Below are 17,898 nucleotides of genomic sequence, written 5' to 3' on the forward strand. Positions count from 1 at the left end.
CGAGTTCGAATCCCATCAATTTTTTTTTTTTAACATGATTTTTTTTTTAACGTGTATTCTTTCGCCGGTTAAGGTTAGGCATGGTTAAGGTTAAGGTTAGGCATTGTTTCGGAGTTGGTTAAGGTTAGAACGGTTAAGTTTAGGCGCTGTTAAGGAGCTGGTTAAGGTTAGAGTTTGTCTTAGAGAATGGCAATATTCTTTCTATGGTTAAGGTTAGTCATGGTTAAGGTTAAGGTTAAGGTTAGGCATTGTTTCGGAGTTGGTTAAGGTTAGAACGGTTAAGTTTAGGCGCTGTTAAGGAGCTGGTTAAGGTTAGAGTTTGTCTTAGAGACAGCCTATTTCCGCACTGCCGCTCTCCCGCGTTGCCGCGGTCACATGGTCAAATTGTCACATTCTTGCACTGCTGCGCTGTTAAAAAGCAACACGCGTCCAGGCCACTATACTTGTCCACGCCACGAAGCCCCGCCTCAAACCCGTCCACGCCTGGGCTCTGTGGCTCTGCAGATATACCCTACTCGCTCATGGCCTCGTCTGTCGATTGCTCTTCGATCGATCGCTCTTGTCTTCGTCGGGACCCGGAAGTCACTGGTACAGTACATTGTTGAGAGCAGGGCAGCCGGCGCGACACATGCGTTTAAATGCTTCACTAGTCATAACTCATAAGGTGTCCATGTCCGATTGTGTTACAGGTTACAGCATCAAAACAACATGGATGTAACGGAGAACGCCATTACTCTGCACAATTTCTCCGAGAGGATTTCGGAGCAAACGATACACTTTCATGTCATGAAACTGAGCGGCAGTTTCTTCCTCTGGCTGGGTTCGAGTCCTGTCCTGTCCAACCTGGCCATGTCAATGCCTAGTAAATATGTAAGTAGCTCATTCTGCAAGCTAGCTAATATAATGGGCTGTAATTTTCGAAGAGCCGAACTAACATCGCTTTAATTTCCAAGCTAACAACTCCGACATGTTGCAGATGAATGGTGGCTAACTTAGGTTAAAATCTCACTAAGGTATTTCTGTATATTTGCATATCGTATGTCACAAATGTAACCGTACTATACCTGTATGTCCCTATGTCATACATGTCATGTATGTTGTGTATGTCATAAATGTCACTATGAATTGAAAATGGGGGACCCTGATGTAAACAAGACAAACGTCTTTCTCTGGTCTGCATCCCCTTAACTGTATTGTACCCATTCTGCAATCTGTTAATAAAGTTTTCATTCATTCATTCTTTTGCAGAATTCAATGCCGTTGTCTACATTAGTCATGGGAGAACCTTCTGATATCTATTCAAATTCATTGGCACAGAGATTAGGTAAGTAAACAGCAGGAAATGTCAGGTATGTCATTGGTGGTGGAGATGAAAGTTGCCTAAATATATTTCAAAGCTGCATTGATTAAATGTTGTGTTTAGTTCAATAAGGAAAGTGCTTTCTTAATTCCATCTTTGAATGAGTCAAATGTTTCCATCTAGTCCTCTAGACTCAAACACAAACATGTCAAGGCAGATTGATGGTTAATGGTCATGCTGGACCTACAAAAGGCCTTCGACACTGTCAATCACTCCATTCTGATTGACAAGCTAAAAGCAATTGGTTTTGATAGTCTATCAGTGAGCTGGATGCAATCCTACCTTGAGGGGAGGGAACAGATGGTGGAGGTAAACGGTACGCTATTCCCCCCCCCCTCACAGTGAGCTGTGGTGTTCCACAAGGAAGCATACTAGGACCGCTACTGTTCCTAATTTATGCAAAGGAAAGATGAAATTACCTACCTGGGTTCCATCCTAGAGGCTAATCTCTCCTGTGACAAAATGGCATCCAATGTAATAAAAAAAGTCAACCAACGAACTCGATTCTTGTACCGGATCTCCTCCCTGGTAAACAAGAATACCCTGAAGACTCTGGCAGGAGCACTCATTCAAGGGTACTACGACGTGTGGCCAAGTTCAGCTCCAACTCCATAGTGAAGTTTGCAGACGACACGGTGGTGGTGGGCTGATCTCGGACAACGACGAGAAGGCCTACCGGGAGGAGGTTGAGGTACTGGAACGCTGGTGCCAGGACAACAGCCTGCTCCTGAACATTGGTAAAACCAAGGAGCTGATCGTGGATTATAGGAGAGGACAGCAGGAGACACACACACCACTGATGATAAACGGGGCTACCGTGGACAGGGTGAGCAGCTTTAAGTACCTGGGGGTCCACATCTCAGAGGATCTGACATGGTCAACACACATAGACACAGTCGTAAAAAAAGGCGAAGCAGTGCCTCTACCACCTGAGACAGTTAAGGAAGTTCAGAGTATCGGGGAAGATACTCCAGTCCTTCTACTCCGGAGCTGTAGAGAGCATCTTGACTGGAAACATCACTGCCTGGTATGGAAACAGCACGGCACAGGACAAGAAGGCCCTACAGAGAGTGGTGCGCTCAGCCGAGCGTACCACGGGTATTGCACTACCTCCCCTGCAGGTTCTATACAACAAGAGGTGCAAATCCAGAGCCTGCAGAATAATGAAAGACCCCCACCACCCCAATAACAGCCTGTTCCAGCTGCTGAGGTCAGGCAGACGCCTGCGAACCCCAGCTACTAGGACAGAGAGGCTTCGGCTCAGCTTCTTCCCCCAGGCCATCAGAGCCTTGAACAATGATCACTGAGTGCCACAGAACACTGAACTTCTCACACACAAGCACACACGAGCACACACACGACACGCACGCTGTGCACGCTCACACACTAGCAGCCACTTTAACATAAGCAGGCACACACTCATGCCGCACACGCCCACACGTGACTTATGGCCAAAAAGGAAAGGTCACTTTAAAAATAGTATAACAACAGTAACAGTGTATTGCACTACCAAAGGACCCAGCATGTCCTATATGCTCTGTAAATAACTATGTACAGATACCGAGATGTCCCACCATGTTACCTGTTACCTGTTTATTGCACAATGTTGTTTTTATTGGATTCTATTATATGTTGTACCACTGTATTGCACATCGTTGCGGGCAAGACCACCCGCATTTCATTGTATACTTGTATGCCGTGACAAATAAAACTCTTGACTTGACTTGACTATGCTTGCACCTCATGGTACCAAAGCACCTCAAAGGCGCTAAAAACAAAATTACAAACATCTCAAAACTAACTGGTCAGACTACTGCTACTCCTAGAACCCACCTCACCCCTGCCCACTTTGACAACCTAGGATGGCTTAGAGTAGACGACAGAGTACAGCAACTTGCAATGGGCCTGGTCTACAAGATACACTACACGACCAAGGTACCCATGTACATGTCAAAATACTTCCCAAAGGTCAGTGAATACCACGATCACAACACCAGAGGGAGCTCCACAAATCATGTTAAACCCAGATTCGGCTCAAACAAGGGACTAAACACGTTTCCCTATTATGCCACATCAATGTGGAACGCCCTACCCAAAGCTGTAAAGGAATGTGAATCACTACCCACTTTCAAAACCACTCTCAAGGGACACCTACGGGAGACTGCAATTCGAAACTGGCCCCTGTAAATGTCCTAACCCAACCCCCTCCAATGTACAGTAATTTACCTAGTATGGTTTTGTCAATATTCCAATGTACAATTTTGCTTGTTTGTACAGTGTCTCCCCCCCACCCCCCCCAAATGTGCAGTTTTGCTTGTTTATACAGTGTTTCTCCCCCCCCCCCCCCCATCACCTCCAATGTAAATTACCCAGTATGGTTGTCAATATCCCAATGTACCCAACCCCCCCCCCCCACACAACCTCCTCCAATGTACAGTTTCTACGTCAAATGTATATACTCCCTTTTCTTGACTCTTTTTGTATCACAAACAGTACTGTATTTGCAAATCTGGTATGTCATAAATGTATAGATGTAGCAGTACTGACTATCTGTATGTCATGTATGTCGCATGTCCTGATGAATTGAAAATGGGGGACCCTGATGTAAACAAGACGAAAGTCTTTCTCTGGTCTGCATCCCCTTAACAATTGTGTGTATTGAGCTGTACTGTATTGTACCCATTCTGCAATCTGTTAATAAAGTTTTCAATCAATCAATCAATTGATGAGCCAGAGTGGCCATGAAGGTCATTCAGGCATAAAAAAAAACATTTGTACTAATCTTCTACAATTATGCACTTTGCTACTAAGTAATCTACCTTGCCTGTTACTACCTACTATGCTAGTATGGCTATACTACTATGTACATAACTTGTAAGTCGGTTTGGATAAAAGCGCCAGCTAAATGACTTTAAATGTAAATGTAGATTGTGAACATTATTGTTTGCCAAGTAGAACCACAGCCTTTGCCCCACAAGCCAACATTGTTTGCCGGCTGATGATCACTCGCTTGCTGCCCACCGGCTGAGGAATTCACACTTTTTGTCTCTTTGTCTTTGTTTGGCAGCTAAGAAGACGAAGAAGCAGGTGTTTGTGAGTTGCAGTCTTCCAATGGCAGATTCCAACCTCTCCCTGATGGTGGAGACCAGGATCAAACAGGAGATGGAGCTGCACCCTGAGCACTTTTAACATCCCGTCATCTATTCAGTTTAGCCTTACTCGCTTTCTGAGGGGCGTGAACACACACACGCACGCACACAAGCTTGAAGCAGAAAATAGTGGGAGGAAAGCAGGAATCGCGACATAGAAACAGTTAAAATCTTAAAGGAATATGCAGACATTATGGGACCGGTGTTCTGACGTGATGACCCTTCTTTTATAGTTTCCTGGTCAAAGACGAGGAACTTCAGACCACAGTTGGGGTCAGTTATGTTTTTAAATCCGTCAAATAAAAATGTAAATACACATTTTGAGTTGCTGTTTATTGGTTACTGATGATCTATTCTATTGATAGGGAAACGTTCCCATGAAAATGTTTATTTTTCTGATTTCATTTAAAAAAATATATATATATCCACTTCCTTGTTTGATTGAATTAAATGTGAACAGACACCAACTCTGACAGACATGTCGGCATAATCAGACACACGTGCCGTTATGGTAAGAACACACAAGACACAATTCTCACATCAAGTGTTCATTTATTGTCATAATCAATAAATTAAGTGGTTTATTATCAAAACATGTAGGCCTATGGCTTTTTGTACAAATGCATCATATTAAAAAATAACACTTAGAAAAGAAAATTAGTGGTTGAGTAACACGTGTCTTTTTTTTTCTTCTCCCCAATTATTTCATCGTTGAACACATACAAACTAGCAAACCGTACAAGGTGTTGAAAATATGTGGCATGTATCAAATCTATCATAATTGAAATGTGTCGGTGTAATAATGCTTGGTACGCCAGTTATTTTTTTCTTTTTTACATTTTGGCAAAAAGAATGGTCTGTCGATACTATTTTGATGTGCTAATTATGTAATAAAAAAATGCAATGTTGATAGTCCATACATTATCAATGAGTGGCACATAAAGTACATACTATTAATATGTATACAGTCATAAGCGATACGTAGAGAATAAATTGGCCTTGTACAAATGTACACTAGTCACAGCTAGGCCAGTTCTAAGCAGACCAGGCTGCTGCTATTCTAATCTTTTCCACACATTATTTTTTTTGTATTTCTATTATTTCAAAAACCTCCTATATAAATATTGTGCTTTCTGGCATGGCCAGGCAATATTTGAGGAGGCTAAGGTTTCACATCCTAGGAACAGGATTCATTTACAACCAATAACATTACCACATAGAAACAACCAGGAGAGAGAGGGGAGTATTAGCTAAATTAAGGAGGTATTTTAAGCGACAAAATGCCCTTGGCAACATGACAAAAATAAATACTGGTTTTCTTAAATTACATCTCATCCTCTGGTTTGTATAGAAGAACAAAACCATCATGATAAAGCCATTTTTAAGATGCTGAGACGTGTCATGAGACATTGTAAACTAGTCTGTTCGACTCTCAGGTCCCCCGTCTTGGACGTACCCTATACTCTCCCGATAGACCGTCCATGCAGTCTTGCTAAGGTCTCCGGCTGTGATCCGCACCGTGAAGCCATCATACACCCGCACTGACGGAAGCAATGCTCAACAATTTCAACATAAGTGTTTTGTACACTCAACGTCACTTCTGAGAATAAAGTGCCAATTTTGGACTTCTAGTAAGAGGGACCACAATTAAATCAGTAAAATAGATACTACACATATAAATCTATTTGTGCCCTTTCATGCAATTCAGAGTGGTAGTGGTTTAGCCAGTCCCTGGATCTCCTAACGCATTGGCTGAAAATCACAAACACTTGATTGTGTCGTTTTGACGTTTTAGTGCAAAGAAAAAACAACTCCTATAAAGTTATAGGACTCGCTGAAAACCCACTCTCGCGTAGTCGAACTGCAAATGGAAGAGAGAAAATCATAGAGCACAAGTCACAGAGAGCTCGTCTGCTCGTCTTTTCCTCTTTATTTAAAATGTTTTGCTCATCACCTTATCCTCCTTTGCCTGCAAAATCACTGAAGTGGAGACGCAACTACGACAGTGAAGTCAATTCACCTGAATGCCACTGAAAACCTTCACAACAACAACAACGACACGCATCGACTTTAAACTAAAGTCTTTTTTTTGGTAGATCCTGAATGAACCGACTGAACCATAGTCTTAACTATAAACTACACCAAAATGTTTTTATTTTTGTAGCTTTTTTTGTTATCATTTTAAACCGTCCCCATTACGAGTGCCTATGCCTCGATTCTGCTTTTGTCTGAAATGACTATGTTGTTTTGAGGGGTCACTGGTTCAACACCTCCAGGAGGCCCCCCCCCCCCCCCCCCGTTCTGGTTATAACGTTTTAAAAACAACAGCCGGGGGCCGCCCACACTACGACGCCTGCGTCCCATTGGCTACCGCTACCGTGCTGCTGTTGTTGCCGAGCGCCTCCCCTCCCGTCGCCAGGGCGTACGAGGCGGGCACCGCTGCCAGAGCGGTGGCCGCCGCCACGGTGGCGCCCCCGCTGGCGCCCGTGAGGTGGTGCAGCGGTGTGTCGTGCACGCGGGAGTAGTCCCTGCTGTCGATCTTGGTGAGCAGGAGGTGCTGCTCCCCAGGGCGGAGCTGCGTCTGCCGGGTGAAGGTCTCCCCGTCCGCCAGGCTCTCCGGCAGGGGCTGGCCGCGCGTCTCCGGCAGCAGCAGGAGGCAGATGATGCAGAGGAGGGTGCAGCAGGCGAAGATCACGTGGTGCAGGAAGTAGCCCTTCTGGTTGTGGAGCTCCATGATGGGGGCGGTCAGCATGCCGAAGCCGGCGCTGGCCAGCACCAGGCCCAGCCCGCCTCCCCTGCACACACACACACACACACACACACACACACACACACACACACACACACACACACACACACACACACACACACACACACACACACACACACACACACACACACACACACACACACACACACACACACACACACACACACACACACACACACATTTAGAATCTTTATTTATGTCCACATAAATACAATGGGTCTCATTCACCAAGGACTTACGACAAAAAGGGCTTTCTCTTAGGGCCATTTGAGACCTTTTCAGGCAATACATGAATATAGACAATATATTATAATATAATAATTATATATGTTTTATTGGGACGGTTGGTGAATCCCAGGCCAAGCCCGCCTCCCCTGCACACACACACACACACACACACACACACACACACACACACACACACACACACACACACACACACACACACACACACACACAGGCCCGGACTGGCCATCGGGAGCACCGGGAGTTTTCCCGGTGGCCTGGCCTGCACAGATTAAAAAAAAAAAAAATTATATAAAAAAAAAAAGTATTATTATTTTTTTTTGCCAGGCCATTGTTTCTAGTTGTGGCGGCGGCGCGGCGCGATAGTTAGATAACCTAGGTGGGTGGGGAACAACCAGGATTTCACTGTCTGCGGCAGAGTTGGAGAACTATCTGACTCTCTCCCTCACGCGGATCACAATGGAGCCGTGCTGCCGCTTGTGATTGGTGGAGGCGGGACCAGGCGATACAACTGATTGACAGCGGAGGCGGCGAATGGAATGGCAGACGGCACTCAGATGCAGAATAACAGCCAGGCAATGAGCCAGGTTGATTGATTGATTGATTGATTGAAAACTTTATTAACAGATTGCAGAATGGGTACAGTACAGTACAGCTCAATGCATACAATTGTTAAGGGGATGCAGACCAGAGAAAGACTTTCGTCTTGTTTACATCAGGGTCCCCCATTTTTAATTCATCGTAACATATATGACATACAGATAGACAGTACTGCTACATCTATACATTTATGACATACCAGATTTGCAAATACAGTACTGTTTGTGATACGAAAAGAGTCCAGAAAAGAAGTATATACATTTGACGTAGAAACTGTACATTGGAAGAGGTTGGGTAGGTGGGTGGGGGGGGGGGGGTACTGTACATTGGAGGTGGTTGGGTGGGTGGGGGGGAGGTTGGGTAGGAGGGGTGGGTGGGGGACACTGTACAACTGTACAAGCAACACTGTACATTGGAATATTGACAAGACCATACTTGGTCATTTTTACTGTACATTGGAGGGGGTTGTGAGGGACTCGGGAGAGATACAGTAGAGCGAAAGTCAATTAACGTTGATGTCAAGATGGACAGTGGAAGAAAAAGAAAGGGTGGAGGAGAGAGGGATAAAACAAAGAAAAAGAAAGGCCCTTACAGGAGAGAGTGGTTAACTGTATTATAATAGTAAATAGAAAAATATGTTGTGCTCTTGCTTTTTTCTTTTTGAAGGTGGAGAGAGTAGCATTGCTAGTGCCACAACAGTTTTATTTGAGGTCCATAACAGTACATTGTACTAAGCAATTGTTGGCTCATTAGTTTGTGATTCACATGCACTAAAATTCACCAGAATGCAGGAAATTAAGTCTTTGTAACAAAAAAATTCCTGGTGGGGGACCCCCAGACCCCCGCTTAAAAAGTGGACTGATTGGGGCTATATTTCGCGCTATATCTCCCGGTATGAATTATTTCCCCAGTCCGGCCCTGCACACACACACACACACACACACACACACACACACACATTTAGAATCTTTATTTATGTCCACATGTCTAAAGGACACAAATATTATCAGTGCGATTGGACATTGTGGGTCATTCTGTTACATTCATGTCCAAATTGACAATGGCAACCAAAGTTGCACATACACATAGGATGATGAACCTGACCATCAACACACAGCTCATGGGTACAGATAGCAGCGTCTTCTCCAAATTGCGCGGCTGCCAATAATAGCTGACACTGAGCAATATCTTGCTAACTGTTTGGCTCTTCCCTTCGGAAGACCGGCCATCTGAAGGCCTCTAACACCCAACTTATGGACATGACCCAGGCTTCCAAATATGAAGACTAAAAGTTTACAGTTGTAGCCCAGTTGTGATATGGTATGCAGTCGATACTTCAACATGTTGGTTGTAAAGGCTTCTTCTAGACATACACACACACAATGTCACAAACAACAGGCTTAAAACTGAACATTAACTGTAGAATCTGGAATTGCGTCAAACAGCGGTAACTACGCAAACAGTGAAACTGAGGAAAATGTCCTTTGACTATCCAGTGATTTTGTAGTTACTGCAATTCTTTATACAAATGTTCTCTAAAACAGAGCAAGATTGAATTATGAAACCGTGTCACGAGATAAACCGGATATTGAGAAGTTCAATTTAACTTAGAACTCAATTTAGTTGAGTTATTACGGTTAGCTTCTGCGCGGCAGTATAGGCAAAAGAGCCCCCTGTGTGTTATTGCACTTTGTTTGCCTTTTTTCGGTCTGACGTTTGAGTGAGTGGGTAGAGGGGACGGATTTCTATTGCAGACCACACCTCTAGAGAAATTCACTATAAAACGTACTACTCGGCTATTTCTATATTACATTACATCATATTATAACTACATGGTAACTTATTATACTGTGAATATCTGGATAATGCTCTTGTAGTCCCGCATAGCCAGACCTCTCTCCACACCATGTTAGCACTGTGCCAGACCTCTCTCTCCACACTATGTTAGCACTGTGCCAGACCTCTCTCTCCACACCATGTTAGCACTGTGCCAGACCTCTCTCTTCACACCATGTTAGCGCTGTGCCAGACCTCTCTCTCCACACCATGTTAGCACTGTGGCAGACCTCTCTCTCCACACCATGTTAGCGCTGTGCCAGACCTCTCTCCACACTATGTTAGCGCTGTGCCAGACCTCTCTCCACACCATGTTAGCGCTGTGCCAGACCTCTCTCTCCACACCATGTTAGCACTGTGCCAGACCTCTCTCTCCACACCATGTTAGCGCTGTGCCAGACCTCTCTCTCCACACCATGTTAGCGCTGTGCACCTCTCTCCACACCATGTTAGCGCTGTGACAGACCTCTCTCTCCACACCATGTTAGCACTGTGCCAGACCTCTCTCTCCACACCATGTTAGCTCTGTACCAGACCTCTCTCCACACCATGTTAGCACTGTGCCAGACCTCTCTCCACACCATGTTAGCACTGTGCCAGACCTCTCTCTTCACACCATGTTAGCGCTGTGCACCTCTCTCCACACCATGTTAGCACTGTGCCAGACCTCTCTCTCCACACCATGTTAGCACTGTGCCAGACCTCTCTCTCCACACCATGTTAGCACTGTGTCAGACCTCTCTCTCCACACCATGTTAGCGCTGTGCCAGACCTCTCTCTCCACACCATGTTAGCACTGTGCCAGACCTCTCTCTCCACACCATGTTAGCACTGTGTCAGACCTCTCTCTCCACACCATGTTAGCGCTGTGCCAGACCTCTCTCTCCACACCATGTTAGCACTGTGCCAGACCTCTCTCTCCACACCATGTTAGCGCTGTGCCAGACCTCTCTCTTCACACCATGTTAGCACTGTGCCAGACCTCTCTCTCCACACCATGTTAGCACTGTGCCAGACCTCTCTCTCCACACCATGTTAGCACTGTGCCAGACCTCTCTCTCCACACTATGTTAGCACTGTGTCAGACCTCTCTCTCCACACCATGTTAGCACTGTGCCAGACCTCTCTCTCCACACCATGTTAGCACTGTGCCAGACCTCTCTCTCCACACCATGTTAGCACTGTGCCAGACCTCTCTCTCCACACTATGTTAGCACTGTGCCAGACCTCTCTCTTCACACCATGTTAGCACTGTGCCAGACCTCTCTCTCCACACCATGTTAGCACTGTGTCAGACCTCTCTCTCCACACCATGTTAGCACTGTGCCAGACCTCTCTCTCCACACCATGTTAGCACTGTGCCAGACCTCTCTCTCCACACCATGTTAGCGCTGTGCCAGACCTCTCTCTTCACACCATGTTAGCACTGTGCCAGACCTCTCTCTCCACACCATGTTAGCACTGTGCCAGACCTCTCTCTCCACACCATGTTAGCACTGTGCCAGACCTCTCTCCACACCATGTTAGCACTGTGCCAGACCTCTCTCTTCACACCATGTTAGAACTGTGCACCTCTCTCCACACCATGTTAGCACTGTGCCAGACCTCTCTCTCTCCACACCATGTTAGCACTGTGCCACACCTCTCTCTCCACACCATGTTAGCACTGTGCCACACCTCTCTCTCCACACCATGTTAGCACTGTGCCAGACCTCTCTCCACACCATGTTAGCACTGTGCCAGACCTCTCTCTCCACACCATGTTAGCGCTGTGCCAGACCTCTCTCTCTCCACACCATGTTAGCACTGTGCCAGACCTCTCTCTCCACACCATGTTAGCACTGTGCCAGACCTCTCTCTCCACACCATGTTAGCACTGTGCCAGACCTCTCTCTCCACACCATGTTAGCGCTGTGCCAGACCTCTCTCTCCACACCATGTTAGCACTGTGCCAGACCTCTCTCCACACTATGTTAGCGCTGTGCCAGACCTCTCTCTCCACCATGTTAGCACTGTGCCAGACCTCTCTCTCCACACCATGTTAGCACTGTGCCAGACCTCTCTCCACACTATGTTAGCACTGTACCAGACCTCTCTCTCTCCACACTATGTTAGCGCTGTGTCAGACCTCTCTCTCCACACCATGTTAGCACTGTGCCAGACCTCTCTCTCCACACCATGTTAGCGCTGTGCCAGACCTCTCTCTCTCCACACCATGTTAGCACTGTGCCAGACCTCTCTCTCCACACCATGTTAGCACTGTGCCAGACCTCTCTCTCTCCACACTATGTTAGCACTGTGCCAGACCTCTCTCTCCACACCATGTTAGCACTGTGCCAGACCTCTCTCTCCACACTATGTTAGCACTGTGCCAGACCTCTCTCCACACCATGTTAGCACTGTGCCAGACCTCTCTCCACACCATGTTAGCACTGTGCCAGACCTCTCTCTCCACACTATGTTAGCACTGTGCCAGACCTCTCTCCACACCATGTTAGCGCTGTGCCAGACCTCTCTCTCCACACCATGTTAGCACTGTGCCAGACCTCTCTCTCTACACCATGTTAGCACTGTGCCAGACCTCTCTCTCCACACCATGTTAGCGCTGTGCCAGACCTCTCTCTCCACACCATGTTAGCACTGTGCCAGACCTCTCTCTCCACACTATGTTAGCGCTGTGCCAGACCTCTCTCCACACCATGTTAGCATTGTGCCAGACCTCTCTCTCCACACCATGTTAGCGCTGTGCCAGACCTCTCTCTCCACACCATGTTAGCACTGTGCCAGACCTCTCTCTCCACACTATGTTAGCACTGTGCCAGACCTCTCTCCACACCATGTTAGCACTGTGCCAGACCTCTCTCTCCACACCATGTTAGCGCTGTGCCAGACCTCTCTCTCCACACCATGTTAGCGCTGTGCCAGACCTCTCTCTCCACACCATGTTAGCACTGTGCCAGACCTCTCTCTCCACACCATGTTAGCACTGTGCCAGACCTCTCTCTCCACACCATGTTAGCACTGTGCCAGACCTCTCTCCACACCATGTTAGCGCTGTGCCAGACCTCTCTCCACACCATGTTAGCACTGTGCCAGACCTCTCTCTCCACACCATGTTAGCACTGTGCCAGACCTCTCTCTCCACACTATGTTAGCACTGTGCCAGACCTCTCTCTCCACACCATGTTAGCGCTGTGCCAGACCTCTCTCTCCACACCATGTTAGCGCTGTGCCAGACCTCTCTCCACACCATGTTAGCACTGTGCCAGACCTCTCTCTCCACACCATGTTAGCACTGTGCCAGACCTCTCTCTCCACACCATGTTAGCACTGTGCCAGACCTCTCTCTTCACACCATGTTAGCGCTGTGCCAGACCTCTCTCTCCACACCATGTTAGCGCTGTGCCAGACCTCTCTCCACACCATGTTAGCACTGTGCCAGACCTCTCTCCACACTATGTTAGCACTGTGCCAGACCTCTCTCTCCACACTATGTTAGCACTGTGCCAGACCTCTCTCTCCACACCATGTTAGCTCTGTGCCAGACCTCTCTCTCCACACTATGTTAGCACTGTGCCAGACCTCTCTCTCCACACCATGTTAGCGCTGTGCCAGACCTCTCTCTCCACACTATGTTAGCGCTGTGCCAGACCTCTCTCTCCACACCATGTTAGCACTGTGCCAGACCTCTCTCTCCACACCATGTTAGCACTGTGCCAGACCTCTCTCTCCACACCATGTTAGCGCTGTGCCAGACCTCTCTCTCCACACCATGTTAGCGCTGTGCCAGACCTCTCTCTCCACACCATGTTAGCGCTGTGCCAGACCTCTCTCTCCACACCATGTTAGCGCTGTGCCAGACCTCTCTCTTCACACCATGTTAGCGCTGTGCCAGACCTCTCTCCACACCATGTTAGCACTGTGCCACACCTCTCTCCACACCATGTTAGCACTGTGCCAGACCTCTCTCTCCACACCATGTTAGCACTGTGCCAGACCTCTCTCCACACCATGTTAGCACTGTGCCAGACCTCTCTCTCCACACCATGTTAGCACTGTGCCAGACCTCTCTCCACACCATGTTAGCACTGTGCCAGACCTCTCTCCACACCATGTTAGCACTGTGCCAGACCTCTCTCTCCACCATGTTAGCGCTGTGCCAGACCTCTCTCTCCACACCATGTTAGCACTGTGCCACACCTCTCTCTCCACACCATGTTAGCGCTGTGCCAGACCTCTCTCTCCACACCATGTTAGCACTGTGCCAGACCTCTCTCTCCACACCATGTTAGCACTGTGCCAGACCTCTCTCTCCACACCATGTTAGCACTGTACCAGACCTCTCTCTCCACACCATGTTAGCGCTGTGCCAGACCTCTCTCTCCACACCATGTTAGCACTGTGCCAGACCCCTCTCTCCACACCATGTTAGCGCTGTGCCAGACCTCTCTCTCCACACCATGTTAGCGCTGTGCCAGACCTCTCTCTACACCATGTTAGCACTGTGCCAGACCTCTCTCCACACCATGTTAGCACTGTGCCAGACCTCTCTCTCCACCATGTTAGCACTGTGCCAGACCTCTCTCTCCACACTATGTTAGCGCTGTGCCAGACCTCTCTCTCCACACCATGTTAGCGCTGTGCCAGACCTCTCTCTCCACACCATGTTAGCACTGTGCCAGACCTCTCTCCACACTATGTTAGCACTGTGCCAGACCTCTCTCTCCACCATGTTAGCACTGTGCCAGACCTCTCTCCACACCATGTTAGCACTGTGCCAGACCTCTCTCCACACCATGTTAGCACTGTGCCAGACCTCTCTCTCCACACCATGTTAGCACTGTGCCAGACCTCTCTCCACACTATGTTAGCGCTGTGCCAGACCTGTGCCACTGCCGGAGAGAGAGAGGTCTGGCTGAACATGTTATCATTCCCGGTATAAGGTAGGAAAAAATGCTCTGGCTTGTATTTCTTAGTTTAAACCAATCACAATCATCCTGGACGGCTCTAAGCCCGGTGCAGTCTCATGGCACAGATCCACACTAGCACTCTTGGCAGAATCCTGAGGTGTGGTCAGCGATAGCAACCTGCTAACCGCTATCCCCACTCAACTCCAATCCATGCATAAAAAAAAGTGGCACACTTTTGCCTAGAGGTCACTGTTTGGTGGTATTACAGATGCCCTCTTCTTAACCCCTTAAAGCTTACCCCACATTTAAGAGTAATGAAACCTGGTTTCAGTTCCAGCAGAGAAGCGAGTGCATTGGCCATTATTGACTTGGTAACAGTAACTGCTGTCTTTTTTATTCATGAGTAATGAGCAGGGTTCACACAAGGTCCTTGAAGTGCTTAATGTGCTTGATTTTTTACCAAAAAAAGTCAAGGCCTGGAATTCCCTGAAAGCAGCCCATTTTTTAACAAGGTGCTTAAAAGCTCCTTGAAATTCAAGTCAACCATTCGCATCGATTTTTTTTTCTATAAAAAAACAGCATGTAACAGTGTATTGTATCCTTTTAAATACCCTTTTAAAATGAAAAATAGTGCTTGGGAAAGTACTTGAAAGTCCCTGAATTACATTTTGCAATGTATGTGGGAACCCTGAATGAAACAAGCTTTTACTGCCTGGGTGCTCAATATTTCCACCCTGCTGCACACTCTGCCCCTCCCAAATCTGTGATGTCATGTCAATCTGTTCCTCTTTTTCTCCTCTCCTAGACGGACTTCAATAGCACCTCCAAAGACGCTCTAAAACAAATTTACAGATGGCGGAGTGTGCAGTCTAGGGTGAAAATATCGAGCACTAGGACGGCGGAAGCTTACGTTTCTCATTACTCGAAGAGGGTCTGTGACTCTAATAAAATAAGCAGTTTACCACACGAGTCAATGCACTCGCTTGCCCGCCCCAAACTGCACCACAAGATGGCGACAACGAGCCAGTCTGGGATCGGCAGTATGATATTCTTTTTTTTAGTGTTTTATACGACTGCTGAGGTTTCTATTACATAATGTAATGTACCTGTGTGTGTACCTGATCTGCAGACAAGCCCCTCCTGTCTGCATATTACACCTCATTACCCATCAGTGTAGATCATAATATGACATGATGTCTTTATGTACAACAAGGACTTGAGGCCTGAGGCTGAAGTGGTTCTGAATGACACTCTACTAACAGAGATGTTTCACCGGCTGTGTGACACAGAGCTCTGCATGGTTGTGTGTGTATGTATGGTGTGTGTGTGTGTGTGTGTGTGTGTGTGTGTGTGTGTGTGTGTGTGTGTGTGTGTGTGTGTGTGTGTGTGTGTGTGTGTGTATGGTTGTGTGTGAGTGTATGTATGGTTGTGTGTGAGTGTATGTATGGTTGTGTGTGTGTGAGTATGTATGGTTGTGTGTGTGTGTGTGTGTGCGTGTGTGTGTGTGTGTGTGTATGGTTGTTTGTGTGTGAGTGAGTGTATGTATGGTTGTGTGTGAGTGTATGTATGGTTGTGTGTGTGTGAGTGAGTGTATGTATGAATGTGTGTGTGTGTGTGTGTGTGAGTGAGTGTATGTATATGTTAGTGTGTGTGTGTGTATGGTTGTGTGAGTGAGTGTATGTATGGTTGTGTGTGTGTGTATGGTTGTGTGTGTGTGAGTGAGTGAGTGTATGTATGGTAGTGTGTGTGTGTGTGTGTGTGTGTGTATGGTTGTGTGTGTGAGTGAGTGTATGTATGGTTGTGTGTGTGTGTGAGTGAGTGTATGTATGGTTGTGTGTGTGTGCTCGTGTGAGTGAGTGTATGTATGGTAGTGTGTGTGTGTGTGTATGGTTGTGTGATGAGTGAGTGTATGTATGGTTGTGTGTGTGTGTGAGTGAGTGTATGTATGGTTGTGTGTGTGCTCGTGTGAGTGAGTGTATGTATGGTAGTGTGTGTGTGTGTGTATGGTTGTGTGAGTGAGTGTATGTATGGTTGTGTGTGTGAGTGAGTGAATGTATGGTTGTGTGTGTGTGTGAGTGTGAGTGAGTGTATGTATGGTAGTGTGTGTGTGTGTATGGTTGTGTGCGTCCTTCCCTCTCACCTGATGACAGTAGGCGTGATCTCCGCGCAGAAGAAGATGCTGAGGATGCTGACGGCGTGAGATGAGAACATGCCGATGATGGAAAAAGCCACGGAGAACTTCCTGTTCAGAGTGTCTCGCAGTTCTACATGCAGGAGAGAGAGAGAGAGAGAGAGAGAGAGAGAGAGAGAGAGAGAGAGAGAGAGAGAGAGAGAGAGAGATTAACATGGTAACTAGGCAATGGCCTTCTCTGCAGAGTGTTGAGTTTGCGGTGTCAAACATAAGGCGGATGCATAACATTTCAGGGAAAGTGCAAACGTGAAGCAAAAAGAAAGTGCTGCTGCAGTTTGTTTTATAAAGCCAGCAGGCAAAACTCACATTTCAACTTGAGTCTTTTTAAAAGAGTGCAGCATACCTCTTAAGCTGCAACGTCCCTCATATGGGACGTTTTTTGGATTTTTTTGCAACCGGCACTTTGGCGACCCCTAGTGGCTCGGGTGTGCATATTTTGTAATACAATATATATATATCGAATTGAAGGCTTATTTGTTGCCTGTCGATAGCGACAAAATCCGTTCAGCGGTTCTCGAGTTACATGCCAGTATTTGAGGCTTGTGCAAAGTATTGCGCAAAATACCACTCCCGACTCAGGCTGCAGTAGTTCCGTCAATCTAGATCCGATCTCGAAAATGATTGTGGATCGTTGTAACCAATGAGTGTGGCTTTCCAATGATACCCCACATGGCGATCTAAAAAAAAGAAAGAAAAAAAACACGAAGAAACACGAAAACAGGAAGAGCAAAACAGCAGAATGAATTGAAGTCTATGAGAAAACTGAGTTTTTCTTTGTACACAGTTTACCAAAATCACTCCTAATCACTCATTTCTGAATGGATCTTTATGAAATT

At 46.8% G+C, this 17,898-nt stretch overlaps 2 protein-coding genes across 2 annotated transcripts in view; one reads left to right on the forward strand and one right to left on the reverse strand.

The window, feature by feature from the left end:
- The first annotated feature begins 599 nt into the window (after positions 1-599).
- On the forward strand, positions 600-4,827 carry psmg4 (proteasome (prosome, macropain) assembly chaperone 4). Its single transcript, XM_084337901.1, has 3 exons — positions 600-870; positions 1,249-1,324; positions 4,428-4,827. The coding sequence occupies exons 1-3, from the start codon at positions 709-711 to the stop codon at positions 4,547-4,549; spliced, it is 360 nt and encodes a 119-aa protein (XP_084194027.1). The 5' UTR covers positions 600-708; the 3' UTR covers positions 4,550-4,827.
- Positions 4,828-6,853: 2,026 nt separating this feature from the next.
- slc22a23 (solute carrier family 22 member 23) overlaps positions 6,854-17,898 on the reverse strand; it is a gene marked incomplete at both ends in the record, with an annotated part of 85,913 nt that continues 74,868 nt past the window's right edge. The window contains 2 exon segments of the mRNA XM_084308369.1: positions 6,854-7,304; positions 17,012-17,135. Of these exon segments, the coding sequence (XP_084164495.1) occupies positions 6,854-7,304; positions 17,012-17,135 (575 nt within the window).

This window comes from Notolepis coatsorum (assembly GCF_963971535.1).
Source record: "Notolepis coatsorum genome assembly, chromosome: 2".
NCBI classification, from domain to species: domain Eukaryota; kingdom Metazoa; phylum Chordata; class Actinopteri; order Aulopiformes; family Paralepididae; genus Notolepis; species Notolepis coatsorum.